The sequence below is a fragment of the Antechinus flavipes genome, chromosome 1 (assembly GCF_016432865.1).
Source record: "Antechinus flavipes isolate AdamAnt ecotype Samford, QLD, Australia chromosome 1, AdamAnt_v2, whole genome shotgun sequence".
Lineage (NCBI taxonomy): Eukaryota > Metazoa > Chordata > Mammalia > Dasyuromorphia > Dasyuridae > Antechinus > Antechinus flavipes.
Window position 1 is genome coordinate 664,326,615 of NC_067398.1, and position 27,970 is coordinate 664,354,584.

The 27,970-nt window shown below is 38.6% G+C and overlaps 1 protein-coding gene across 1 annotated transcript; it reads right to left on the bottom strand.

The window, feature by feature from the left end:
* Positions 1 to 11,650: 11,650 nt before the first annotated feature.
* Positions 11,651 to 20,851, bottom strand: BST2 (bone marrow stromal cell antigen 2). The gene is made up of 5 exons (XM_051972004.1): positions 20,257 to 20,851; positions 19,113 to 19,188; positions 18,111 to 18,171; positions 15,872 to 15,982; positions 11,651 to 15,037 (listed from the first exon to the last, which is right to left on the bottom strand). Exons 1-4 carry the CDS (start codon positions 20,473 to 20,475, stop codon positions 15,886 to 15,888), a joined length of 453 nt encoding a protein of 150 aa, XP_051827964.1. The 5' UTR covers positions 20,476 to 20,851; the 3' UTR covers positions 11,651 to 15,037; positions 15,872 to 15,885.
* Between the last annotated feature and the right edge of the window lie 7,119 nt (positions 20,852 to 27,970).

Sequence of the window (27,970 nt, forward strand, 5' to 3'; positions counted from 1 at the left end):
AAAAAGTATTCTTTGATCTATATTCAGATTTCATTAGTTCTTTCTTTGGAGATGAATAGAAGTTTTCATGATAAGTCCTTCACAATTGTCTGGATAATTTAATTGCATAGTCTAGCTAAGTTATAAATAGTTGATAATCTTACAATTTGCTGTTATTGTGTTCTTCTAGTGCTTCACATCTCACTTTGCATCAGTCTATGTAAGTCTCTCCACGTTTTTCTGAGAATATTTAGCTCATCATTTTTTATATTACAATAGTATTCCATCACAATTATATACCACAACTTGTTCAGCCATTCCTTAGTTGATGGGTATCCCCCCATTTTCACTTCTTTGCTAGAAGAAAAGAGCTGCTAAAAATATTTGGGCATAGTTCCAAGTTGCTCTACATAATGGTGGAATCAGGTCACAATTCCACCAATGGTGCATCAGTGTCTCAATTTTCCCACATCTCCTCCAGCATTTATCATTCTCATTTTCTGTCCTATTAAGTCAATCTAATAGCTGTGAGAGAGGACCCTAGTATAGTTTTAATTTTCATTTTTCCAATGAATAGCGATTTTTTTCCCTGTGAATAGTAGGCTTTATTTTTATTTTTATTTTTAAATTTATTTTATAATAACTTTTTATTGACAGAACCCATGCCAGGTTAATTTTTTACAACATTATCCCTTGCACTCACTTCTGTTCCAATTTTTCCCCTCCTTCCCTCCACCCCCTCCCCTAGATGGTAAGCAGTCTTATATATGTTAAATATGTTGCAGTATATCCTAGATACAATATATGTATGCAGAACTGAACAGTTCTCTTGTTGCACAGGGAGAATTGGATTCAAAAGGTAAAAATAACCCAGGAAGAAAAACAAAAATGCAAATATTTTACATTCAATGAATAGTGATTTAAAACATTTTTTCCATATGGCTATAGATAGCTTTAATTACTTCATCTGAATACTAACTGTTCATATTTTTTGTTCGTTTGTCAATTGGGGAATGGCTCTTATTTTTTATAAATTTGACTAGTTTCTCTATGTATTTGAGAGATGAGGTCTTTGTCAGAGAAATTTGCTTCAAATTTTTTTTCACAGGTATGAATGCTAATGATATTTCTCACTATCCTATTTCCCCTCTATTCTTCTCTCTCTCTCCTCTCACCCTGTCCCTCCTCAAAAGTTTCTGAATATTGCCTTCCCCAATCCACCCTCCCTTTTATAAGAAGCACCCTCTATTTTTTCTTATCCCCTTCCCCTCTTACTTTCCCAAGTTTCTATATAGAACTTGGGAAAGTTTGTCTAATAATGAGAAAGCTCTTATGAGTTACAAGTATCAATTTCCCATGTAGGAATGTAAGTAGTTCAAATTTAAGTCCCTTGTGATTTACCTTTCCTGTTTATCTTTTTATGCTTCTCTTGAGTCTTGTATTTGAGATTCATATTTTCTATTCAGCTCTGGTCTTCTCATCAGGAAAGTGTTTAAAAGTCTTTTATTTCAGTGAATATCCATTTTTCCCTCTGAAGGATTATACTCAGATTTTCTGAGTAAGTGATTCTTGGTTGTAATCCTAGCTTCTTTGCGCTCTGAAATATTATATTCCAAGTCCACCAGGTTTTTACTATAGAGCTTATAAATCTTGTGTTATCTTATGTCTTCATTATTCTCGAATTGTTTCTTTCTGGATGCTTGTAATATTGTAAACTTCCTTCCTTCCTTCCTTCCTTCCTTCCTTCCTTCCTTCCTTCCTTCCTTCCTTCCTTCCTTCCTTCCTTCCTTCCTTCCTTTCTTTCTATTTCTTTCTTTTTCTTTTCTTTTCTTTTCTTTTTTTTTGCTGAGGCAATTGGGGTTAAGTGACTTGCCAGAGTCACACAGCTAGGAAGTGTTAAGTGTCTGAGTTAAAATTTGAACTCAGGTCCTCCTGTCTTCAGGGCTGGTGCTCTATCTACTATCCCCAATTCTATTTTCTGAAGAAAAGAATCTTCTTTTCTTCAGTGAATTTTTGTATAATTTTTCCATTTAGCCAATTCTTCTTTTCAAGACATTCTTTTCCTTATTGGATTTTTATAACTTTTACTATTTGATCTATTCTGTTTTTTAAGATGTTATTTTTTCAGTTTTTTTTAATGCCTTCTTTACTAAGTTATTCAAATTTAAATTTTTTAAAAAATATATTATTCATTTAAAAAACAGAATAAGAAAAGAGAAAAACAGAAAAGGAATGCAAAACAAAATAAAACAAAACAAAACAAAAAAGAGAACATTGTCATGTGCCCAACAGAACATCAGGAGGTTTCAAAATATATAACAATTACCAGTTCAAGAAAGTATACCTATTAGTAGAAGAAATTATATTCATATGTCCATTTTTTCTTCACTTACTTGTAAATTGTTCTTTTCTTCTCTGCTGCACACCTTTTTTACTTTATTCTTTTTTCCCCTTTTATCTCTCCTACTTTCTCCCAGCAGGCTGTAATTAAGAAAGGATATATTTATATATATGTATATAGATATACATACAAATACACACATACAACCCCACCCTCCCCAATACAAACACACACACACACACACACACACACACACACACACACACACACACCTTTCCTATTTCTGCTGACTCTTTGCTTTCATTCTGCTCCTTAATCTTCCTTGCTATTACTTAATTTACCTCCATCCATGGATCTCTCCATTGTCTTCTTCCCACACCCTTTGCTTCCCTCTCCGCCCATCCCTCCCCCCTTATTTCTTTATAGATTTTGGAGGGTGCTATACTCTTCATGGTATATATGTAGTATTGCATATTTAACCCATTCCCTAAAGTAAAGGTTTTCAGAACTATGAGCTCTCCTCCCCCTCTAATGCCTCTGTGTGTCTATTCTTCCATCTGTGTCTATTTTGCATCTCATTGTATAACATAATTACTATTTTTATCTTAACTCTGCCCCAGTCTTTCTTTTGAGTTGCCCTATTATTGAGTCAGTTTTAAACATATGGTGTATATATATTGCTGAGGGGTCACTCAGTTAGGAAGTGTTAAGTGTCTGAGATCAATTTGAACTCAGATCCTCTTGACTTCAGGGCTGGTGCTCTATCCACTGAGCCACCTAGCTGCCCCTGCATTTCCTGTATTAAAAAACATAAACAATTTGTCCTTGTTAAGTTTCTTGAAATTGATCTTTGATATTAGCTCTTGCATATTAAATTTCCTACTGAATTCGGATTTGGTTGATAAAAAGTCCTAAAAATATGCAAGTTTATTGAAAATCCCCCATTTTTTCATTCAATATTATAGATAATTTTGCAGATTTTGATACTTTTGTCCTCATGTCTATTTCTTTTGATTGTCAGTAGATTCCAGGACCTGTGTTTTTTTATTGTGGCTACTACTAAGTCCTGTACAATTCTAATTATAGTTCCAGTGTATTTGAATTATTTTTTTCTTGTTTTTTGCAAAATTTTCTTTTTGATCTGGGGGTTCCAAAATTTGGCAATAATATTCCTATGTGTTTTCCATAAAGGATCTCTTTGAGGAGGTAATCAAATGATTTTTCTATTTCTATTTCCCCTCATGTTCTGCCACTCCAGGACAATTTTCTTGGTGGATTATTTCTTGCATTGGAGTGTCAAGATTCGTTTTTTTTTTTTTTTTTTTTTTTTTTTTTTTTTTTTTTTTATCACAACTTTCAGTTAGTCCAATTATTCTTATATTTTCTCTTCTTGATTTTTTCTCTGTTGTTGTTCTTATGTTTCACATTCTATTCTATTTTTTTCATTTTAAAAATTCTGTTTATTTCTTGATTTCTCATAATTTCACTGGCTTTCTCTTGCCCAATCCTAATTTTTGAAGAGTTATTTTAATCTTTAAGACTCTTTCTCCTTTTCTAGCTAGTTAACTTTTCCCCCCCCATAATCTTTTTGTTTTTCTTGGATGGTTTTTACTTTATTTATTTTTTAGTTTTTCCTCAAAGTCTCTCATCTGATTTTTATATTCTTTTTTGAGTTCTTAAAATTTTCTCTGAGTAGGGAACCATTTTACTTTACTCTTTGGGGCAAGAAGCTTTTTTTTTTTTTTTTAACTTCAGTGTCCTCTTCTGAAGATGAACCCTGTTTTTTCCTGTACTCATAATATCTTTAAGTGCTGGGATTCTTTCTTCTTTGCCAGTTCATTTTTTTTTTTTAAATAAGAGGTATTACTGTAAGCTCCTTTAATCATGGGGTGGGGTATGGTGCCTCTGACTTGATACTTCACTCTTTCCTTTGACCTGGAACCCCAAACCAAGAGCTCCACCTTCCTGCAAATGCCCACAGCCAAGCAGCATTTTTTGCATTGAGATGAGAGTGGAATGCAGACCACTCAGTGCCAGCAAACCAAAAGCTGACCTTGGGAGAGAATGAATCAACAGTTGCAGCAGCTGCTTCTGGAGCTCTCACCCCATGAATTGTAACAGCTGTCCAGGAGATTACCAGGGTCTCTTTGATGCCATGGTGGGCAGGACTGTGTTGCTTTGTCCATACTCAGATCCCAAGGTTAGGATGAGTATTACAGAGCTTGCAGGCAGAGTGAACCTATCACAGTTCCAGGTCAGAAAGAGTTCACATTCCAGAGCACATCTCTCCTTAGATCATACCACCTTGGAAGAACTGAAACCATGCAAGACCTTAGAAGTATCTCTGAAAACAGTTGCATAAACCCCTGAAACTAGGGATAATGTGCTCTCCACCCTGAAAGCAGAACCCCACTTTAGGACAGAATTAAAAGTCAAGAAATAGATTGAGAAAATGAGCAACAGGGAAAAACCTGTGATTTCACTACTACAGGGAACTGTAGTGACCAGTATAAGAAATTCCACCATATGGAAACTACCTCCAGCAATATAGATCACACTCTTCTGTAACTCAGGATCTTTGAGATGGTAAGGGAAATACCCATGGTTATATAGCTAATATTCATTAGACTACTTTAACTTCATTTTTCCTTTCTTATCCACACACACAGACAAGGGGCATAAGCATCTATTAACTTAGACTGCAGTGTCTTAGGTAAACACCAGGTGATATTCTACATGTGCTCTTCTTCTAGGTTTGCCATTCATGTGTTCTGGCTAGTAATTTTCTAGCAGGACCAGGAGAGTGAATAGCAAGCTCAAGTTGTCCCTGCCTCCACCATGCCAGTCCCTCTTCTTCTCTCTTGCCTCAGAAGCAACTTGTCTTTTTGTCTGAATATTCCTTTTCAGTTTCCTTTTTTGGATTTTCATCCATGTCAAAACCACTAACTCTGGATATCCCTCAAGTTTGTGTCCAGGGTTGTCTCCTCTTTTCTTTCTATCCTCTTATTTAGTGATTCCATCAGCTCTTATTCCTTCAATAATTTTTTCCTTTGAATTTAATTTCGTTTTCTTCAATGAACAAACATTTATTTTCTTTCATTTTCACTTTCTCTCCTCCTTCATAGAAAAAAGAAACTACAACCTAAAATCCTTATTAACAAATTTGTAGAATCAAGAAAAACAAATCCTTTCCATTGATTAGGTCCAAAAAATATGTAGTATGTCTCATTCTGAACCTTGAATCTAGCACTCCTATGTCAGGTAGCATGTTATATTATTGGTCTTCTGGAATGGTGGTTGGCTATTGATGAAGGTATTTAAGTCTTTATAAGTTTTTTATCCTTACAATATTATTGTTATTGTAGATTTTTTCCCCTTGATCCTGATAACTTCACTCTGTATCAGCATGTCCAAGTGTTTTCTGATTTCTTTGAAAACATCCCTTTCTTTATTTGTTATGGTACAATAATGTTGAGGTTAGGAAGAGGACCCCAAAAGTCTGGGGTTACAGAGCAGTGTTGCGAGGTCTCTCAAAAGAATTTTTAGACTTGAACCCATTTCCTTGTCAAGGGGCAAAGTTTATTGTAATTGTAATACCAATTACAGCAGACTAAATTCCAAAACAATTCAGTAGAGAAACAGAATCAAGGAGACATTTATCTAGCTTTCTGTCATTGACATACTAATTCTATGACCCAGAATTTGGTTATCACTGACCAGATTATCAGTCAGTAATGAATTGAGGAGTGGTCTATTCAGAATCAGACAGATTGGGCATAAGAGTTTCCTGAGACAGACTCCAAAGGCAAAACCAAAGCCAGAAAATTTAGAACAGAAGCCCCCCGTAAAATTAGGGGACCATAAAATCATTGCTATATTACATCAATAGCATTCCATTTTAAAATATACTATAATTTACCCATCTAATTCCTTAATTGATGGCACTTCTTAGTTTCCAGTTCTTTGCCACCACAAAAAGAACTTCTGAATAGTTCTGAATATCTGGGTCTTTTGTTTCTTTAATTTTGTTGGGATATAAACTGATTAGTGGTATTACTGGCTCAAAGAGTAAGCAAAATTTAGTAACCTTTTAGTGTTGTTTAGGGTCTTTCTTAGTACTAGTTCCTTCCCTTTGAGTTTATCTCCAGGGGATTTATCTTGCTTGTAAATATGATGAAGTCCTGGGTAACTAGATGAACACTGACATTGAGAGCTTGAATTTTTTGTAAACAACCTGAAAGCTTAGCTACTACCAGAGGCAAGCAAGGAGGAGCACTGATAGGATTATATGTGGACCTTTTTGATTTTGATTAAGCCTTTTGTTTAAGTGGACTTTATTACAGCCCCACCCCAGGTGGAGATCTCTGGTAGATTTCTTAGCTAACTTTGCATTGCCAAAACCATTATAATTCCACAGTTACTATATCCAATCAGAAAACCAAGTTGTAATGTCAACTCCTCCCCTTCTCCTCCCTCATCCCCCCCCCCCCCCAAGATAATATTTTTCATGTAAAAGATCTACTGTAATTCCCTTGCAAATTTCTCTGAGATTTTAGCCTTCCAGTCAATGTCATGATCCCACCTCATGGCATCTTCCCTTTGATGGTGTCTTCCTCTTGGTTACTGCTAGGGAACTTGTTCTCCCCCTTTTTAATTGTTAAAAACCTTTATGGATTTATGGTAACTAAGGTCATGAAGGAGAAAACTAACCAGAGTAGTCTGGGTGGAGATAGATTTCTCTGTCCAGATTGCTGGAGACTGAATCTCATGATCAGGCCATGTTCTCATCAAGAGGAACTGAAGATTTTTAGTCTACCTCCTCATTAATATATAGTCTATCTCCTCATTAATTATTCACCAATTAGGATTGATTTTCACCTTTCAGAGGTACCGTTTTATCTAAAAGTATATTAAGGCATTCAGTATCTCCAATGGGAGTCTTTGGTTATTGAGAGAAAGCTGTCAGCATCGATTTATTGATTATTAACTAGACTCATTAATACATTGATTATTAATTATCCAGAAACTCTATTTCTCAGGCTTTTGATTTGTCTCACATTTCTGTTCTCCCCTAATCCCTAAAACATTTGTCATTTTCCTTTTAAGCCAACTTTGCCAATCTGATAGGACAGATATGAAGTGGAACTTACAGTTGTTTTGAGTTATATTTCCTCAACTATTAGACATTTGGAGCATTTTTTTCATATTTTTTGATACCTTGCATTTAACCAGGTGGGACTGGCCGAGAAAGCCTGAAGTACTGATAAGATTATAATGCTCCCTGAGGCAAGCAAGGAAGGGCATTGATAGGAATCAGCTCAGCCTTATGATTCCATTCTTGTGGAGGTTTTGGCAACCCTACTTTACTGTATCCAATCAGAAAGCCAAGTTATGCTGTCAAATCCCCAGTTAGATTTCTCCATGGTATGTGACATTTTTGCTGAACCCCTTTTGGATTAGTCCACATTGGTGTTCTTCCTCTAGGTGTCTTTCCTCTCACCCTTTTCCTTATGCCTCATAGTATCTTTTCCCTTGTTATAGTTAATTAGCTTTTTTAAGGTACTAAACTCCTCTATGAATCTAACCTGCCAGTTAATGACATAACCTCACCTCATGGCATATTCCCTTTCTCCTCGTTTAATTGTGCGTTCCATTGGGGAATTCGGCTTCTCCACTATTAATCGTTAAAACTCCTTTCTTTGTGTTACCAGAAGACCTTGTGGAACTTGGCAGGATTGGGAAGTAAAACTGGGACAAGTTGACACTGACCACTGCTTCTCCAGATGCAAGCTAGTCCAGGAGTAGTGTTACAACCAGTGCTTTTAGAATGAGAGAAGAATCCTTTATCAGCAATTCTCATGACAAGTAGGTATGCTCATGGGTGAGACACCCACTGAATACAGAAGCGGGAGCAAGCTTTATACTGTTAGTTTGGTTCCTTACTTCCCTCCCTTCAAGGTTTAGATAGTTCAGATTTGCAGTCATAGTTAGTTGCAATTGGTTGGATTTACAGTAAGAGTTACAATTAGTCAGATTTACAATCTGAATTATAATTGGTTGGATTTACAATCCAAGTTACAATTGATTGGATTAACAATCCTTTTTATCTACCGATTTCATATGTCAAAAGGCTTGTGCCCTGTTATTGACCTTAGCCGGTTTGGGCCATTTTAGGTTTAGACCTTTTTGTCAGGAATTTTCTTGTTAAGCTAGTTCCTTGACTCACATGGTGATTGGTTGGTGATATCTTAAAAAGCTATTTCACTCCTCCCTTCATCCTGTTTTGACAATATTTGTGCTAACCAAACTCATTCTCCTCACACTTGCTAACTACACGCTCTCCCAAAGCTATGTACCTTTTCATTTTGTCCATACCCTTTTCTCACAAATAAAGGTATCTTTTGGCAAAGAGAAGCCATTGTGATTTCTTCACATGTGCCTTGTACTTTGTATTAGAACTAGGAATTGTTACCAATTCCATCATTTGGTGCTGAACCTCATCATCTGGTCCCCAATGTCATCACTGTTCATAACTTTAATCATTTATCAATTGGAGAATGGCACTTAATCTTTTAAAATTTGAATCAGTTCTTCATATATCTTGGAAATGAGAATTTTTAAAGAGAAATTTACCAAAAAGATTTCCCCCAATTACTTGTTTCCCTTCTAATTTCCACTGCATTGGTTTTGTTTTTGTAAAAAATTCTTAATTTGTCTATTTTATCCTTTGTGATCCTCTCTATTCCTTCTTTGGTCATGAAATCTTTTCCTATTTCAATAGCTGAAAGATAATGTCTTCTTTGGTTTTCTGATGTTTTTATATCATCTTTTATGTCCATCATGTACTCTTCTGGAGTTTATGTATGGCATCAGATGTCAGGATTTCAGTTGTATTCTTTTGTGGATGATTTCCAGATCTATTTATATGGTCTTAGATCTCTCCTGGGGAGTAGCTAGGTGGTGCAGTGAACAGAATGTCATGTTTGAAGTCAGAAAGACCAAAGTTCAATCAAGAAGCAGACAATTACTGGGCAAGTCATGTAACTCTGTTTATCTTGGTTTCTTCATCATATAATGAATCGAAGAAGAAAAGGGCAAGCCACTCCAGAAAATCCCAAATGAGATCACAAAGAACTGAACATGATTGAAATCACACAAGAAAGCCTCTTTCCTGAACTAGGGGGTTTCAATGACCTCCTAGACAATACCTGAGATGAACAACAAGTAGTATTATTTATATGAGCTATTCTAGATCTGCCAGGTATGTTTTCCTTCTTTTTATTAGGGCTGAAGGAATGTGAGGAAAATGAATTTTAATGCTATATATTTTATTTTTAATATTAATCTGTAATATTCTCTTTTTTATTTAAATCTCCCTTCCACTTCTTAGCTTCACTCAAAAGAGAGCTCTCTCATTTTAGCAGAGGAATATAATCCATTGAACCCCTAAAGTATCTGCCCCTCAACTAGTCTGAGAAGAATTCCAATCAAACAGAATTCTGGGTTTTGCTTACTCTGAAAACAGAGGCCAAACTGAACTGTTCTATGCTACTCAAAAAGATTTATATGTCTTTGGTCTTGTTTCTAGAATTTGGGGGATTCTGACTCATGAAGGAGAAATAAAACCAGAGAGAACCTGGTGGAGTGCTCAGTTTGCTAGAGGTGGGTCAAACTCTTGACCAAGCCTTGTTTCTCAATGGACCTCCTCTTTTGAGCTCTTAGCCCACCTCCTCATTAAATATCCACCAATCACAGTTGCCATTTGCAGAACAGGGAGATTTAAGAAGATCTGAAATAAATAACTGCTTTTTTGTTTTTGACTACTGAGATAAATCATTGACCACTTATTTATTGATTATTAGTTGGTCTAATTAATAAATTGATTTTTAATATTCAGAAACTTTGTGTTTCAGATTTTTGCTTGACAAGCTGGACAAGCCTAGGGTCCCTTCCCCTAATACAGTAAATTCACTTCCACTTGTTTCAGAAACAGCTTTGTTTAATTCTTTGCTGGCAAGATTTTAATTTGTTGTTAGAGATGGAATGAAATATTGATTTAAATAATAAAATATGAAGTCTACTACATTTGTATGATTTAAAGAAGAAATTTTAACAAATCATTCTTTTCCCACAGCTCATTTCTCATGGCATTCATACATTTTGACACAGTGTATGGTGATCACTTGTGAATAACATGGAATAAAATCCAAAAGAAATATGTGCGTTTTCTTTCCTGCCTTTCTCCCCACAAAGATTCTTTGTTGTGAATGAGAAAGGTTCTATATGGACCCTTTCAAGGTTTCTGAAACAGAGTGGGGAAAGAGCAGTTTTCTTCTCTTCCCTCACCTTCTATCTCAGCTTTATGAATTCAAAGGAAAAGTGGTACTTTCTCTATAATTGACCAGCCATCCTGGCTCATAGACCTCCCAGGCTTCTGCAAATCACTGATTGCCACTTACTTGTCCAAGTCAGTATCTTGCTCCTGTTTGCTGCTTACACTTGCTCTATCTCTATTTCATTCTACAGCATTGCTATTTCAGAGGAAAAAAAAAGGGGAGAAGGTTATACACAGAGAGTGGGGTGGTGCTGGTGATTCCATGGGGAAGGTGAGGGATCTAGATGTTTTCTTAAGAGTTCTGAAAGTTTCAGTTTTTGTTTATTATCCATTAAGAAAATGTTTGTTTTAAGGTTTATCTTCCCAGTTCAGGAAATGTGTTTGGAGGCTGTACAGGGTTGGAATGAAAAGAGGGAGATAGAGACATTAGTGCCTTCATTACCCAGTGGCAGCAAGCATGATTAAAATAGTGGAGAACTAGTAGTAGGGGCAGTACAGCTTCTTTCCTTTCCCCTCATGGGGAGAAGGGAGGATAATGGTATTTATCAAAGACATTTACAGGTGATAGAAGAAGCTCCTTCTATTTCTTAACTGTATTCAGAATGTGCAGATAGTATGGCTTTTATATTTCATGGAACATATAAACTAGATTCCTGTTTTAATATGATTGTTTAGATCATCTAGGGAGCAGATTCAGGCAGTAATGAATAAGATATTAGGAGTACGTCTGTTTTCCAGAACTAAGACCCAGCAAGTAAGCTGTGCCCTGAACTTGGTGTATCAACAATTCTTTGCACTCACTTTCTGGAAATATGTATTGCTTTGACCAGAACCAGGTGTTCTTTAAGGAATTTATGATTTTCATATTAATTGATAACTATTTAGATTTGTTAGAGCTGTGAGAAAAAAAACTCCATTGGACTTTAGAGGGATGAAGTTAAAAGTTCATTTTGTTGCACAACTGCAACAATGGGTGTCTTATGAAATAGGCAAACTTAGAGTCAATAGACATATTTTTTTATTACTGGTAATCAGAAACACAAGTCTCTCTCTTGTTTCCCCACTGACTGTGTACTATAGAGGTTACAGCCTATCCTGAGTGTATGAGCATCCCCTTATGTGAGTATGAATCCCCACCAGTGATTACATTATTGCATTTTCTCCTACATGAGTATAAGTTCTTAATTACATCTTCCCTTCTACTTGTGAGTCTCTACCTCTAATATGTTTTGCATAATGTTTCTTATTCTAAGTGCCCCTCAGATTATTTTTTCCCTCCATTTGCAAGTCTAAGTCCCCATCCCATTACATTTCCCCTCCATTAGTTTTCTTTTCTTGTTCCTAGTTAGCCTAACCTTCATTTTTTAGGTTTCAATTTCATTTTTCTGATTTAAATTCATAACTCTGTGAAAACTAACCCCCCATCCAATTATCACAGTTTCCCTATTTCCTAGGGACCTGAGATCCAGAAGCATCCAAAAGCAACTTTCTGTTGCACCAAAAAGTGATTAATCACCTCTTGACAATGAACAATTCCTGGATTTGTAACTGCTAAGTGAATTAAACCAGAGTCTATACTTCTGTTCCAACCACACTTTGGTTATGATTGAAAGTCAACCACCCTTATGACTTGTGATAATTACAAGGCTCAATGATTCTAATACCTTAGAGACTGTTCCCACACATGCTTTGCATATCTGTATTGTCCCCAAATTGCCTGCGGTGGGCCTGACAAAAGAATTGATTATTCAGGATCTAAGAATGGCTGTTGGTTTATGTTTTTTTGTGGTTTGCAGGATTAAAAACTCTATCCCCATTACAAGCCACAAGCTCTCCTTCTCTGGAAGACTTGGATTTGCAAACCTTTTTTCCTCATTTTCAAATTAGACTTCTGTTTGCTTTCTGACTGTTCTGTCTCTCTCCTGCTTTGTTCAGATACAGAAACCCACAGGTTAGAGGTTACAGTTCAGTTGACCATATTAGTCACTATTTTGTTGTCAATAATCCAAGAATTCTTATAACAGGTGGCAAATCTAAAAAAAGGGAATTGAAAACTGTTTGCTTCCTGCCTCTGATTCAGCAAGTCATTCTGTCACTTCTGTTGTGTGACAATTAGACAGATGTGTTTCATTAGTTTAGGGCAGCCCCAGAGCTTCTTTTCTATCCTGACTCAAGAAGAGGGCAGAAGAAGGGAGGAGGACTGGGTGGAGCCTAGCAGAAATTCCCTGCTCTTGGCCAGCCCCAAAACTGTCTTGTTTGTATTCTCAGCACTTAGTACAAAGGGCTGGAACATAGGAGATGCTTCATAAATGCTAGTTGACTGACAGACTCAAGAGTAGGGAGGAGGGGGTAGCACTCAGACAGCTGACTGACAGAGAGATACCTATCGGTTTCAAGGTAAAAAGAGACAAGATGAAAACTTCAGACACTGTCCCTAAGATTGACATGCTAGCATCTGCTCCAGTCACAAACGAGAATATCATCTCCATTTCAGTGGGTGGGAAAGAGGAGAAAAAACACATATTTACTTAGTACCTTTATATGCTAGACAATGTGCTAAGTCCTTTATAAATATTATTCCCTCTAATGTTACTCTGTATTTTAGTTTATAGGTGTTTGGTATATAAGTACATATTGTATCTATTATTAGAATATATAGCCCTTGAGGACAAGAACTGTTTCTCGTCATATCCCTATCACTTAGTACGGCACATGATGATGACAATAATAATAGTTAACATTTATATAACACTTACTATATTTCAGGCACTGTACTAAGCACTTTGTGATCCCATTTGATTCTCACAACCTTTATTATTTCTATTTTCAGATGAGGAAATTGAAGCAAAAAGAGATTAAACAATTTAGCCTACACAGTTAGACTGGATTTGAACTTTGGTTTTCTTGTTGTGTTCAACTTGTTGACTGACTAATTTTTACTCCAAGATCAGTCCTCTATGCATCATGCTGCTATGCTTCTCTCAAACATTTGCCACTGAGCTATGAGTTCTGAAGGAACAATGTTCCTTCCATGTTCTCCCAAGGTATTGGGAAGGGGAAGAGTTAGTAAAATATAAACTTCTAGAAAGCAAAGCTCTGTTCACTTTTTGTGGACTTGTATCCTTAACACAGTGCTTCCTTGCACATAGTAGGTGTTTCTTAGTGGGACTGGGTAGGAGGGATCTGTGTGGGAGTTACTCCCACTTGTTTATGCAGGCAGAAATATTTCTTATGATTTGAGGGCCCAGCTCATTTGTGTTTTGTTTTTTTTTTTCATCCTGGATCTGTGATCCAGAAGTAGGTAATGGGCAACACAAATGTCAAATGACAGCCATCCCAATGCCCAGTGGTAGCTCAGATATTACCTGCTTTTTTTCCTGTGTTTTTCTACTCTGGTGTCTCCTGCTTTGGTACTGAGTCTTGGCTCCCTTTCTTTCCCGTGGTTCCAAAATGTTGTCTCCTAAGCCTCACTGCCAACCCACATTCATAGCCATCCCCTGCCTTAGATAAATCTTTCTACCTCTCTAACTTGCTATGGGCTGGAAAAATAACACATTGTGATTTTTTAAAAACAGCTTTCCCAATTGGAATTCAATCTGGTGGTTGTCTAAGCTGGTGTGGAAGAGTTATATTGACAAAAGGTTGTTTTTTTTTCTTTTTTTCTTTTTTTCTTCTCTTTGTCATTTTGACTCCTCCATTCTCTCTGACTTTGGTCACAAGATCATATATTCATATGTCTACAATTGAAGAAAAACCTAGTTGAATCTCCTCATTTTACAGACAAGGAAACTGAAATCCAAAGAAATTAAGTATTTGTAAGTATCAGAGAGAGGGTCTGAACTCAGGTCTAAATTCAGCATTCTTTCTATGATACCACAAAACCTCCCAAGAGGAGACTGTACTTTGATAAGGAAGGACAAAGGTCTGAGGAAAGCTAAATCTTTACCCTGCCCTCTCTCCCATTTCCTCTCAGCTCTTTTCTTCCCCATTTTCTAAAAAGGATCAGAAAATTTGAACAGTAGTCATCTTTTATTTTAAAGATCTCAATCCCTAGCCCCTCCCCTTACCTACTCCTACTGAGGACCCAGCATCCTGTTCCCAGTGCCTGCTCCATATCAGAGCCCTTTCCTTCACCCTCCCTCAAAGCCATCCCTCTTCTTCTTCTCCTTTTCCAGAGAGCTCCCCACCCCCACCCCCTACTTCTCTCCTCTCATCCTAGCATTCCACACTCTGGAACTTTAGAACCAGGTGGTGAGAGAAAACAGTCTTAAATGTCATGAGACCACCCAGAATTTTTGTTCCTGATCAACCTCATGGCTTGTCCTTTCAGGAAATAATATCAGGAACCAGAGCTTAGAAGTCTCCAAGAAGTTAGGAAGTGCCTAGAACAGAAGACAGAAGGAAGTCAGGGCAGAGTGTCCTCTCCCAGGCCAGTTCTGCTCACTCTCTAGGACAGAGTCCCCTAAGTCTATTCTATATTCCCACCCCCACATACATACATGCCTTGGTATTCTCAGGATTGTTTGTGTACCTGGCTTTCCTTCCAATATTGAGATACTTGGGTACCAAACTCTCCTCTCCAGGAAATCTCACTTTTTCCAGGGCTAGTCTTTTCATATGCTTAGGAATCCTTCTCTTTTCTTCCCTTCTCTTTGTTACTCCAATATCAATTCTCTCACTCAACTCCAATTCCCTCAATAAGTCTTCACCTTCCTTGCTGTTCTTAACCCTCCTCATTGAGCCCCCAACCATTTCATTGAACTAAACCCTCTAGGACCCTTTAACCCCACTTTCTATCTTGTCTCACTGAGTCCCATTCCCTCACTGAGTTCCATTACCTCAAGCCCCCATTTCCCTCATTATTACCAATTCTCTCAAAGGAAGTCACTTTTCTTGAGATGGGGTTACATGCCAAATTATGATCCACAGGGATTCTCACCATTGCCAGGGTTAGCCTTTCTACAATCCTATATTCCCTGTATCTTTCCAACCTCTTTCTGTTGCTTTTCTGCCTCCCTTAATGAACCCCCGAACCTTTCACTGAGTCCCAGGACTTCATGCCTTAAACCTTTTCTCCCTTCTTAGCTAATCTATCATGGATCCTTTAGTCATTAGTTACCCACTTATCCATCTCCATCCATCATCCATCCCACTTATCCATTATCCATTTCCCTTACTAAGTCCCTTTCTGTCCCTCATCCATCAATGTCACCTACCTTGCTCAGGATGTTCAGAGAAACAAGGTGATAACCAGACCTAAAACCAGAAGTTTGGAGATCTGAGGGCCGAGGAGCGCTGAATTTGTCTTATCTGGGTTCTTTTTTTCTCTGAAAGATAAAAGTGGGGATTGGAGGGATGGATAAGAAAGGGATGGTCAGAGTTACAGAACAATGAGATCTTTCTCTAGTGGGTCTAGGGGCCAGCTACTGCTGATCTCTTCCCACATGATGGTATAGATCTTCTGAATGATCATCACCTTGAAAATAAGGCTCCGAGGCCCCTCAGATCTCTACCACACCATTCCCAGGTCCCTTATCTTGAGTTCTTAATGGATCAGAGATGGTCAATGCTACTTCTCACCCTAATGGTATTATGGTAATTAGCATGTTGTCAATTAATACTATGCTTTATGATTCTTTGCATGCCAATGAAGAGAACTTTGGTATTGATAACCCCAAAGAGTAGAAAAATCTCCTTTTTCCCTAAATGTTTCTTATTTTGTCAGTTTAGCATATACATTACTATGCTATGAGTTTCATCAGAACAGAAATTGTATTTCTTTAATTCCAGAATTAACTCAACACTAGTAGAAGACTCTGAAAGCAAATGGCACTCAGACATTTCTTGAAGGAGAAAAAGTTGATTTTGGCAAGTTTGTTATGATATATAGATCTGAGAATGTCATAGCTGGGCACTGAGTGGGGCCTGGGATTAGGACATGGGGGGACTTCTGAATACAGATTGTCTGAACTGAAAAAGATGTTAGAACAGAGGACAGCAGAAATATGCTTGAATAGTACTGGTGATGAGCCTTTATAACACAGAATACTGGAATAAGGATATTAGAATGTAGCAAGCAGTCTTTGAAAGGACATTGGTACACAGAATGTCAGAGCTGAGAATGACAGTAGCAAATGCCAGTGGGACTTGTAACACCAAACATAGAATGTTAGAATTGTGAGAATTGCTAGGAGGGACCATAGCATACATCAGAACTGAAAGAGACCATAGTAAAGCATCATGCATCCAAAAGAAGCCTAAATTTTGGATTCAGGAATTATTCTCAATCCTGACTTTGCCATTTACTGTTTATGTGATAGCTAAATCATTTAATCTCTTTGGAAAGAAACAAGCATTTGTTAAGCACTTACTAAAATATACCACACCCTCTCTGGGACTCAGGTTTTTTTTTTTTTTTTTTTTTTTTTTTTTTTCATTTGTAAAATATTGGGAGATTAGGTGACCTCTGATTATATCTATGATTTAAGTCATAAGATGTCAGAGGATACCATGACTAATAGGGTGGGTATAGGGGATTAGACTATTAGAATGACAGAGCTGGAAGAGAACACATTCCTCCTTCAAACCTCTCTCAAAATAAAAAGTATACAATGGCAGAGCTGGAAAGAATCTATAATAGAAGCTCAGAGGAAGAAAAGATTGTAGATCCCAAAAAGTGGCAGAGCTGAGAAGAGGGGAAAAAAAAGGCAAAACCTAAAATGGTGCAGCTGGAAGGAAACTAAAAGGACATCTCACCAAATAGTTTCATGTTACAGAACAAAATTTCTTAAACTGTGGGTCATGACCCCATGTGGAGTCATATAACTGAATGTTGGGGGGGGTCACAAAATTATGGTTCGTATCAGTAAATCAGTAAAAATCAGTAAATTTGTATGCCTATTTTATATACCTAATACATGGGGTTGCATAAAAAATTACACAGGCAAAAGAGTTGAGTGGGAAAAGTTTAAGAAGGGAACAGAGTCAGGGCAAGAAAAGTATATGGGCCAGGACTTCCAGACAGGTCAGTGACAGACCCAGGATCTATTTCATGGGAAACTCCAGAAGCCCCAAGTTGGTACTGATCATCTTGAGGGCTGGACTTCCTTTCCAACATCTGGTCTCTGTTCTATGGATCACACAGGTAGGGCTCTGGTTTGGGACAGAAGGACATGGGAGGGGAGAGGGGCTGTCCTAGATTTATACCTTGGTTCTGATTCAGCCACAGATGAGAAAATTGACTCACATACATCTCCCCTAAAGCAGGGCTGGAGGGTTCTGGGCATCTGCCTCTAGGAAAAAAATGTGTCCCTAGAAGATGGGATGACCTTGAACCTAGAAGTCACCCAACCCAGGAAAAATTCAAGAGTGCTGGGTCCCTGATGCCATGGAGTCTCAGGGGAAGTTATCAGGCACAGCAGGGCCCAGGCCCTCCCCAGGAAGCCTAGTACAGACCTCTCCAGCTGCAGGGCTGCCTCTGCATTCCTAAGTTTCTCAGCCAAGTCCTGGTTCTCTCCTGGTCCAAGAACGAAGAGGGAGGGGAAGTTAATGATAAGGAGAAACTCCTTCCCTCTTGTCCTCCTCCCCACCAACTTGGTGCCTTGGGAAAAACCTCCCAAGCCTCTTAGGCCTTCAAACTTTCTTCCCCAGAGGCTGAATTTCCTCCATTTAAGACACTAACATCCAGAAGGCTCTTAGGAATAATCACTGGGACAGAGAGTCCTAGAGAAAAGCATTAAGATCCCTTTGTGACTGCCCATGATGCTCAGAGAAGGGAAGGAAACACGGACTCTTACTGAGGGCCTGTGGGGCACCCTAGGGCTCATTAGGGGCAATTCCCTCACTTGACAGATGAGAAAACTGAGGCTGAGAAGTCAAGTGACTGACCCAGCTCCTAGGGAGCGTCCACAGAGACACCTGGTCTTCTTGGGAAGTCACAGGTTATAGTGGGGGACAGACTTAGGATCAAAGAGTCTGAGCTGAGCCCGGTTACATCATTCCTGGGCCACCTAACCTGTCTGGCCCCTGCTAATTCATGAGCAAAATGAGGAGATTGGAGCAGACCAGGGGTTCCAGCCTTTGTTGTGACCTGGCCCTGCTGAAAGACTGGGGCTCCTTCTCACAATGATATGTTTAAATGCATAAAATACTACACACAGGATTTCAAAGAATAAATAAACTCATGGGCCCTAGGTTCAGAACCTCTGGAATGGTTGTTGTCTAAGGTTCCCTTGCAGCCATGGGCATCGTACTCTCAGGCCAGTGCCCTGAATATGTGCTAGGGCCCTGGGGCGGTGTTACCAATCTTGCTGGGCAGTCTGGGACTGGGAGTGAGGGTGGGAGTCAGTAGGTGCTTCCCTGCCTCTCTACCTCCCAGATTCAATTCCTGAAGCCCCTTCCCCAAATCGGGGGAAATGGGAGCCTCTCCAGCTCCTCCCCACATACACAGCTCCCTACCCTTCAGCTCCTGCAACTGACTCAGCATCAAGTTTCTCTGGGATGTCAGCTCCTCCAGGTCCTTCTTCAGGTCTTTCTAAGGGGACGGAAAAGGTGTGTGAATGGATCAGGCCCAGGAGAGATCTTCATTTGCCCTTACCTCTGCCTCATCCTGGCTTCCAGTTCCAAAACATCTCTGAAGGTCAATTGGGAAGGGATGGGGAGAGGGGCAAAGGAGGCAGAGAGGAAGTTTTATAGGTGCATAACCTGAAATGTTCCAGAAAAGTGGAGGGGGGCTCAGGGAGACAGGGAGCCTGGGAAGGGGAAATTAGGAATACATGGGGACATAGGGAGGCAAAGCATCCGGGACCCAGACAAGGGCTAGTGGAGGGAAGATAGTGAGATAAGGAAAAGGATGAACTGGTGACAAGACCAAAGTCACAGAATGGCAGACAGATGGGGAGGAGAAAGATTCAAGGAGGAGGAAGCTAGGAAGAAAGAGAGAAATAGAGAAGAAAGAGCAGAGGAGGAACAGAGATAAGAAGGGGAGATGGAGAGGTCAGAAAGTGGGAGAGGGGGAAGGAGAATGTAGAGAGATGAGGAAATATTGAAGGAATTTAGGGAGAGGAGACATGGATAGGGAGGCAAAGCATCCAGGACCCAGACAAGAGCTAATGGAGGAAAGATGGTGAGATAAGGAAAACGGTGGGCTAGTGACAACAAGACCAAAGTTATAGGATGGCAGACAGATGGGGAGGAGAAAGATTCGAAGAGGAGGAAGCTAGGAAGAAAGAGATAGAAACAGAAAAGAAAGAGCAGAGGAGGAACAGAGATAAGAAGGGGAGGTGGAGAGATCAGGAAGTGGGAGAGGGCAAAGGACAATATACAGAGATGAGAGAAATGGTGAAGGAATTCAGGGATATGGGATAAGGGGAAAGAAAGCCAGAGAAGACATGGGGAACTGGGGCACAGTAAGGCAGGATTTTGGGGGAGAAGCAGAGGTTTTATGTCATCAAGCCTATACTCTAAAATTCACTCTGTCTATTGCTCTTGCTCCCAGCCCTGCCCCATGACTCCTGATTTCTAGCCTCCTCCCTTGTGGCCCTGTCCCTCTCACCCCACTCTTTACCTTAGGTCTCCAGAGCCCCACTTATATCCCCAGTACCGAGACATTGCTGCAGCTCCACCAGTGAGTCTCCCATTCCCGAAGGCTTTCCTGGCTCTGCCTCAGCTTCTCCTCCAGGCGCTGGCTTTTGTTCTGGAGCTCAAAGCCCTTCAGACAGGTTTCTGAGTTGGCCCTGATGGTGAAAACCACGAGGGGCACCAGCAAGATAAACAACAGAATAGCCAGGACGGCTAGAAGTATTTTCCAGTATTTCTCCATCCAGAGACATATGTTTCTTCTCAAAATGACTGAATCAGGGGCCCTTTCCTTGCAACGAAGGGAGAAAAATCCCCACTTCTCCGCTCCGCCCCAAATTGGAGATTTACCAATCTGCTTATTGGACAAGTTTTATGTCTGGGGTCACAGAGGAAGTGGTAGAATCAAAGCATTTAGTCCTGTCCCACTTCTTTGCTGCTTCCTCCAAAGGCAAATGGACATTTCCCCAATAAGCAGTCACTATATGTGAAGTGAATAAGGAGTGTCTTTACCTGGGGAGGGCTGGGCCAGCAAGAGCATTCAAATGAAGCTGGAATGGAAAGAAGAATCCCTTGGCCTCTTTCTGGTTTCAGTTTTCTAAAAGCAAGCTTAGTTTCATTTCTCTCTTGCTCTCCAATGCTGGGGGCAGAGCCTAAATCTGGTCTGGAGCCAGAGCTAGTGAAGGGTCACCGGAAGAAGGAGCTACTGGAGAGCAGGATTTTACTCACTTGCATGCAGCCTTAGCCTGGGTCCTCAAGGGGAAGCTCCAAGCCCCTCAATCTGTCAGAGCATGGAAATCTTCCAAAATTGCTCACCTAGGGACTTGTTTTCCTAGCATCAGGTGCTTAGAGCTGAGAGCCAAGATTTGTCGGTGTTAGAATGAATCCGTCAGTGAGACAGCTTGTATTGTGTTCTTTTTGTGTAATGAGTTTAACCAGGATCACAACGACCTGGGCAGGTGTTTATTTAGAGAGATATAATAACAAGTGTTTGATTCTAGATGTGCAACAGAGATTAATTTTCATCTTTCAGCAAAACAGGAAGAGGACTATGGCTAGTGTTTTGTTCTTGCATTCTCTTATCTTTCAAGGGGGTAATGGCTAGAACTATATCTACGTCCGTAAGTTATTTGTTTTCTACCGTTATAATGCTCTTTTAGGGCTTCAGAATAAATTTGACCTTTTTTACCTGGTTTCCTGGGAGAGGGTAACAATTAACTTACTCTGGTCCAGCTAGCTCCCTCTCACCAAATATTTGTTGCAAAAAAGATAATCCTGAATAGCAAGCAAGCATAATTGTCCAATGAAGTTATAAAATAGAAATTGAGGAAGGTATACAGATTAGGATTGGGGCAGCTAGATGGTTCAATTGGATAGAGTGCCAGGCCTGGAGTCAGGAAGTTGAATTCAAATCTTGTCTCAGACTTTTACCAACAGTGTAATCTGTGGCAAGTCATTTGATCCTATTTAGCCTCAGTTTCCTCATCTGTAACATGAGCCAAGAAGGAAATGGCAAACGAGTCTAATATTTTTGTTAGGAAAATCCCAAATGGGGTCATGAAGACTTAGCCACAATTGAACAATAGTAACAAAATGTCTCTTTGAACCTTTAATGAGACAAAATCTCAGCTCAATGAGGGAAAAAATGATAATTTTCTTGGGTGCAGGCACTGGAAATTAAGGTGCATGCTATGGAGCCAGCTTCCCCTTCATACCTGTGGTTTTGGGAACTTCTGTTAGCCATTCCAAAGTTTGGGGCTTGTCCCTTTTGCCTTATCTTTTTTGAACTCTGCATCTCTCTTCTCTTAGATCTTTCTCCACACGTATATAGGTATAGGGACTCAGAAGTCTCTCGGCTATACAGAAATTTTAGTTTTACCATCTATGATGCTTATGGGATCATAATAGCTAGCTCTTATATAATGTTTTTAAGTTTACAAAGTGATTTACAGATATTTTATCCTAATAAAAACTATGTGAGGTAGATACAATTATTTTCTCCATTTTACAGTTAAGTTGACTGGGGTGAGATTTGAACTCATTTTCTTTTCTTTTTTTTTTAATTAAAGCTTTTTATTTACAAAGCATATGCATGGGTAATTTTTCAACACTGACCCTTGCAAAACCTTGTATTCCAAATTATTCCTTCCTTCCCTCCATCCCTCCCCTAGATGGCAGGTAGTCCAATCCAATGTTAAATGTGTTAAAATATATGTTATATCCAATATATGTATACATATTTATACAGTTATCTTGCTGCAAGAAAAATCGGATCAAGAGGAAAAAAACTGAAAAAGAAAACAAAATGCAAGCAAACAACAACAGAAAGAGTGAGAATGCTATGTTGTGGTCCACACTCAGTTCCCACGGTTCTTTCTTTGGATGTAGATGGCTCTCTTCATCACTGAACAATTAGAACTGGTTTGAATCACCTCACTGTTGAGGAGAGCCATGTCCATCTGAATTGATCATTGTATAATCTTGTCGTTGCCATGTACAATGATCTCCTGGTTCTGCTCATTTCACTTAGCATCAGTTCATGTTAAGTCTCTGTAGGCCTCTCTGAAGTCATCCTGCTGGTCACTTCTTACAGAACAAGAATATTCCATAACATTCATATATGTTAACATATCCAGCCATTCTCCAACTGACACTCATCCACTCAGTTTCCAGTTTCTGGCCATTACAAAGAGGGCTGCCACAAACATTCTTGCACATACAGGTCCCTTTCCCTTCTTTAGTATCTCTTTGGGATATAAGCCCAGTAGAAACACTGCTGAGTCAGAGGGTATGCACAGTTTGATAACTTTTTGAGCATGAACTCATATTTTCTTTTTGGTTCCAGCATTCTACTGAATCACTTACTTGCCTCTAGACATCATAAGGTTGTCATTTAGGTTACTATCCTCAAGACTTCTAGAGTCAAAATGGCATTTTTATTAATTTAGAGGGCAGGTCAACTTGTAAGAGATAGGGAGTACATCTTGGGGTGAGAACCTAAACAGAGAGAGGGGGCTTCAGGATCAGGTACTTCTTAAAGCCTGCTAGACAGAGGCACAGGGACACTAACTATTTTTAGTGATAGGACCCCATTTCATTTCCCTTCCATCACTGTATTTTATCTTTAGATTGATGTAGATTGCCTCTCTGTCTCTACTCCAACTTGCAGTTTCTTTAGGGAAACGTGGTCCAAGAAATTTCTCCTAGAGAGTATCTCTCTTGGCCCCTAGAAGATAGAGATATAAAGCACAATGCTGGAAATGTTCTCCATGTTCGTTTATACAACAACATATTTTCTCAACCAGTGAATAATAATAGTACAATTACTATCATGTGGGTGGGGGTGGATTAAGGTGAGATGTCACAAAAATTGTATAATTAGGGGAGTTGGAATACTCCTTGGTTTCCATTGCAGCTCCTAGAATATCTTATCCTATCACTTAGTAACATCTCCTTTGACATGCATAAAATTTTTATCTTCTGCCAAATCAAACTCCTGGCAGTTGTTGCAGACCTCCAGATCCCTCCTCTTCCTTTCTCAATTAGTTCAGTATTTAACTGACAATTTTTCTCTCCTTCCCAACTCCTGCCCTCATATTAAGGGGCTTTAGCATACATATTGACTCTTCTCCAAACACCCTAACTTGTGAATTTCTCAATTTACTTACTTCTCATGAGACATTCCTCTATCTCACCTCAGTCACACACAAAGATGGTCATACCTTGCTCTCGTGATTAGTGACAAATGTACAACATTCATGTTAAAGAATTTTGAAATCCTCTTAACCAAAACTTTTCATTTCTTCCTCTCTTCCTTTATAAAATCCTGTTCTTTGTCTATACTGTGACCTCCAATCTCTTGACCCCTCAATGCCCTCTGAGTCCATTTCTCCCCAATTTAGCACTTTGGTGAACCAATTCAACTCCATGCTATTCTCAAATCCTTGGCCTCCTTATCATATCATTAATCATGTCCTACCAAATGTCAACCTTGAGTCACTCCCAATATTGCATGTCTTCACTCCTACACATGTTGCTAATGAATGAAGCTTGAGAAAATCACACAACTTTTGTGACTGAGTCAACTACAAATTTATATTATTCAGTCTCATGGGCCTTCATCGCTACTAGGCGATTTTACTATATTTGCCTATCAACTTATTATTCCAGTTCTCACCACAGCTCTTCCAAATTTTATCCCTCCTCAAGCTTCCCTTCCTGCCACTCTTAGAATCAAGAGTTTTATCTCATATTGTACAGAAAAAATTGAGATCATTCACTTTGAGCTTCATCCTTCCTGATGCCTTCTGCTACTATATCTTCCTTTATCCCTATTTCATATAGTGAGATAATCTTGAACTGCTTTTTTTTTTTTTTTTAACTGAGGCTAACTCCTTTACCTGTCCTAGCATTCCTATTTCATCTGATCTCTTCCAACAGGATTGTCTTCCCTACATCCATCATCACTACTCTTATCACTTATTTTCAATCTCTCCCTCTCTTTTGGGTCATTCCCTACTGTCTACATACATGCCCACATCTCCCTCATTCTGAAAAACAAAAAACAAAACAAAACAAAAAAACAACACCTTCACTTGATCCTTCCATTTCTGCTATGACTTGATGACTCTTTTACAATTTGTAGACAAACTCTTAGAAAAGGTCATTTACAATGTTTCTACTTTTTCTCCTTTTACTTCCTTCTTAACTTCTTACAATCTAACTCATGACCCTTTCATTCCACCAAAACTGTTCTCTCCAAAGTTATCAATGATCTCTTATTTTCCAGATCCCACGGCTTTTCCTCTATGCTCATCTCTTCTACTTCTCCTCAGCCTTTGACATTTTTGTTCACCTTCTCCTGAGAAATCAAATGGATACTCTCTATTTCTGTATTATTGTCAATATTTTGTATGCTACCTAAGTCATATTTCTTTGTTTCTGAGTTAAATAACTTTAGAAGTTCAGTTTTCTTGCTAATCACTGTTCTTTTCTAATGTCAAAAAATCCATATTCTTACAAAAGGCTTGGCAATTGTCAATGCTGTAAAATTACCTATGCATATAACTTGTAAATAAAAAGCTATTAAAAAAAACAAAAAATCCATATTCTTGAAAAATGCAGGTGGATGTCAGGGATTCTGGTCTATAATCTCTGCAATATTGTGCTTTAAGAAAATTTGGTGTGTGCTAAATTTGCTATGATGCTAACTAGCCATATATATAGATACCACTAATGAGTTTCCTATAGTGACAAGATGGAAGGACAGATTATTGTTGGGTCCATATTACTAATTTCTGGTCAATCATATTGTTCTCCATGCCTGTGATGCTGAAAACTTCGTAACCAATCATATTATTTTTCCTATCTATGATGCTGTTGATCTATCTATGAAAATGATCTGTCTGCCTTCATTTGATGTTTTAGGGCTTGCTGAAGAGTTGAGAGAGTCTTTTCATTGGAAATTGCTAGCATTACCAATAAATTGAATGTGCTCAATACTTTGTGCTTCAATTTATCTTAATTTTAATTATGACAATTGATGAGCCAGGCAGGAGTTTAGAGGGGATGTTGGCTGGAAGGTCAGATTCCTTCTTGATCTTGAATCCATCTGATCTAAGATAAGCTTTCACTTCAGTGGGAGAAAAATATGGCCCCTCTAAGGAAATAGGTAAGCCTCCATGTTGTTGGGGAAGTAGCCAGCTGAAGTTATCCTTCACTCTGGTGGGGAAGTCTCCAGAAGAAAAAAATGAGAGCTTGATTATTGTGCAAATTAAGTTTTGAGACAGAGACAGACTTTAAAAAAATTGTGAGCACTAGTTTTTGACTAAAAACTTTGCAGTGGGAGATTAAACTCTCTCCTTCCTCCCCAAAAAAACCTTAGTTGGCAAATGCTTCTCTGTGTTTGTCTTGTATTAACTGTTTGTAAGTGATAGTAGATTTTTTCCTGTGGCCTGGTCAGCAAAAGAAGAAAATGTAAAAAAAAATTTTTTTTCAGTTACTACACTTTTCCCTATCTCTTCTCCTTAGGTTTTTAGGACACCACTTTCTTCTGATTCTTCCCCTATCTATTTTACCACTACTGTTCTGGGCCCTTTTCTTTTTACTTCACACATCAGCTCCCATAGATTTAATTACCATATTTATTTTGATGATTTTCAAATCTACCTTTTCTGCTCCAATCTCTCTGCTGATCTCCAACCTCACATTTACAATCTTCTTTTAGACATTTCAAACTGAATGTCCACTATACATCTTAACTTTGACATGTATAAAACTAGGTTCATTGTGGTAATCTTTTTCTTCTTTAATATAACATAAGATCGTTCTCTCTGGGAGAAAGCAAGTTTCTCAGGGGAGGTTTTCTGGAGGCAGCCTTAGTTGTCACCCAAAACGCAGCCAGGTGATAAAAGTTCAGATCTTTTATTGCCTCCAATATAGCCCGGTTAGCTTAGGCCTATCTCTCTGCTTGGTTCTAAGAGCTCTTGCAGCTTTGTCCTTTGTTTCTGCCTCTGCTTTCTTCAGCGTCCAGAGCCAGCACCAAGTTGAATCTGTCTTGCCTCCAAGGAGCTCTTGCAGCTTTGTCCTTTGCTTTTGTCTTTGCCTCCAGCCAGCACCAAGGTAAAAGTTGTAATGAATCTTTCTTGCCTCAGAGAGAGGGCTTCTGGCTCTCAATCTCCCAGAGTGCTCTATGTCTGACCCAGCGTGCTCCTCTCCAATGTAATTCAGCTGAACTCTCTTCTGCCACCAGCCAGCCAAGTGGAAAATGTTATGAATCTCCCTCTGAGAGCCTCTGTCTGTTTCTTATATATGAGAGAGAGGAATTGTGGGATATGAGAGAGAGGGATTATGCGTTTTCTCCCATAGTGCTCTCTGGCCCTAAGATCTTCAAGGGAGATCCCTTAAAGCCCTCCCTTTTACTGTAGAGGTAAGATAAAGGATTATTTTTCTTTTATATTAGCAAACATTTAATATTGGGTAGACCCAGAATTTCTTGTGAAGGACATTGCTGATATATGAGATTGCCCCAAACTTCTCCATACATGCTTCTTTCCCACACAACCAGATCTTACAAAGACCATCTTATCTATGGTGGAATTCTCACCCCATCATTGTTCATTATTCTTTGAATACATCCTTCTGGAATAATCTGGCTTGAGATGGATATGTCCATGAATGACATGATCAGTCATATACCCAATCCCTTATTAAAATATGCCCACTTCTCATTATAATATTAATTATCTCATTAATTGTTAGCCATTCAGAGTTGATTTCTACCGATCAATAACAATATACCCACTCTTCTAAGGGTGTATAAGGGTGGCTTCCATTATTCATCTTTGGTTTACAAAAACTTCTTAAACTGTGGGTCATAATCTTTTGTGGTATTCCATAACTGAATGTGGTCATGAAAAATTTGGCAAAAGAAAAATATTTCTGAATATTCTGCACCCTGCAGTATCAAACATTCCACCAAGATTTAATTATTTCTATAAAAATTTTTAATGTAAAAATAAACAAGCACATCCATCTCATTAGCATGCAAATTTGTTTTCATCTTTAATAAATGGCAAAATTATGTATATGGCAAAGAATTGTTTTAAAATAAATTTCTTCATGATTTATTATCAAGAACTATATGATTTGTTTACCTATTTTATATACCTATATACCTGGGGTCACATAAAAATGTCTTGGGTGAAAAGGGGTCATGAATTGAAAAAATTTAAGAAGCT

What these genes read in the sequence shown, in the direction of transcription:
- BST2 (XM_051972004.1), bottom strand. Translation starts at nt 20,475, where the DNA reads ATGGAGAAATACTGGAAAATACTTCTAGCCGTCCTGGCTATTCTGTTG. An exon ending in GGAGCTGCAGCAATGTCTCG is followed by an intron (nt 19,189 to 20,256) that starts GTACTGGGGATA and finishes CCGTCCCCTTAG; the next exon opens with AAAGACCTGAAGAAGGACCT. An exon ending in GCAGCCCTGCAGCTGGAGAG is followed by an intron (nt 15,983 to 18,110) that starts GTCTGTACTAGG and finishes TTTATCTTTCAG; the next exon opens with AGAAAAAAAGAACCCAGATA.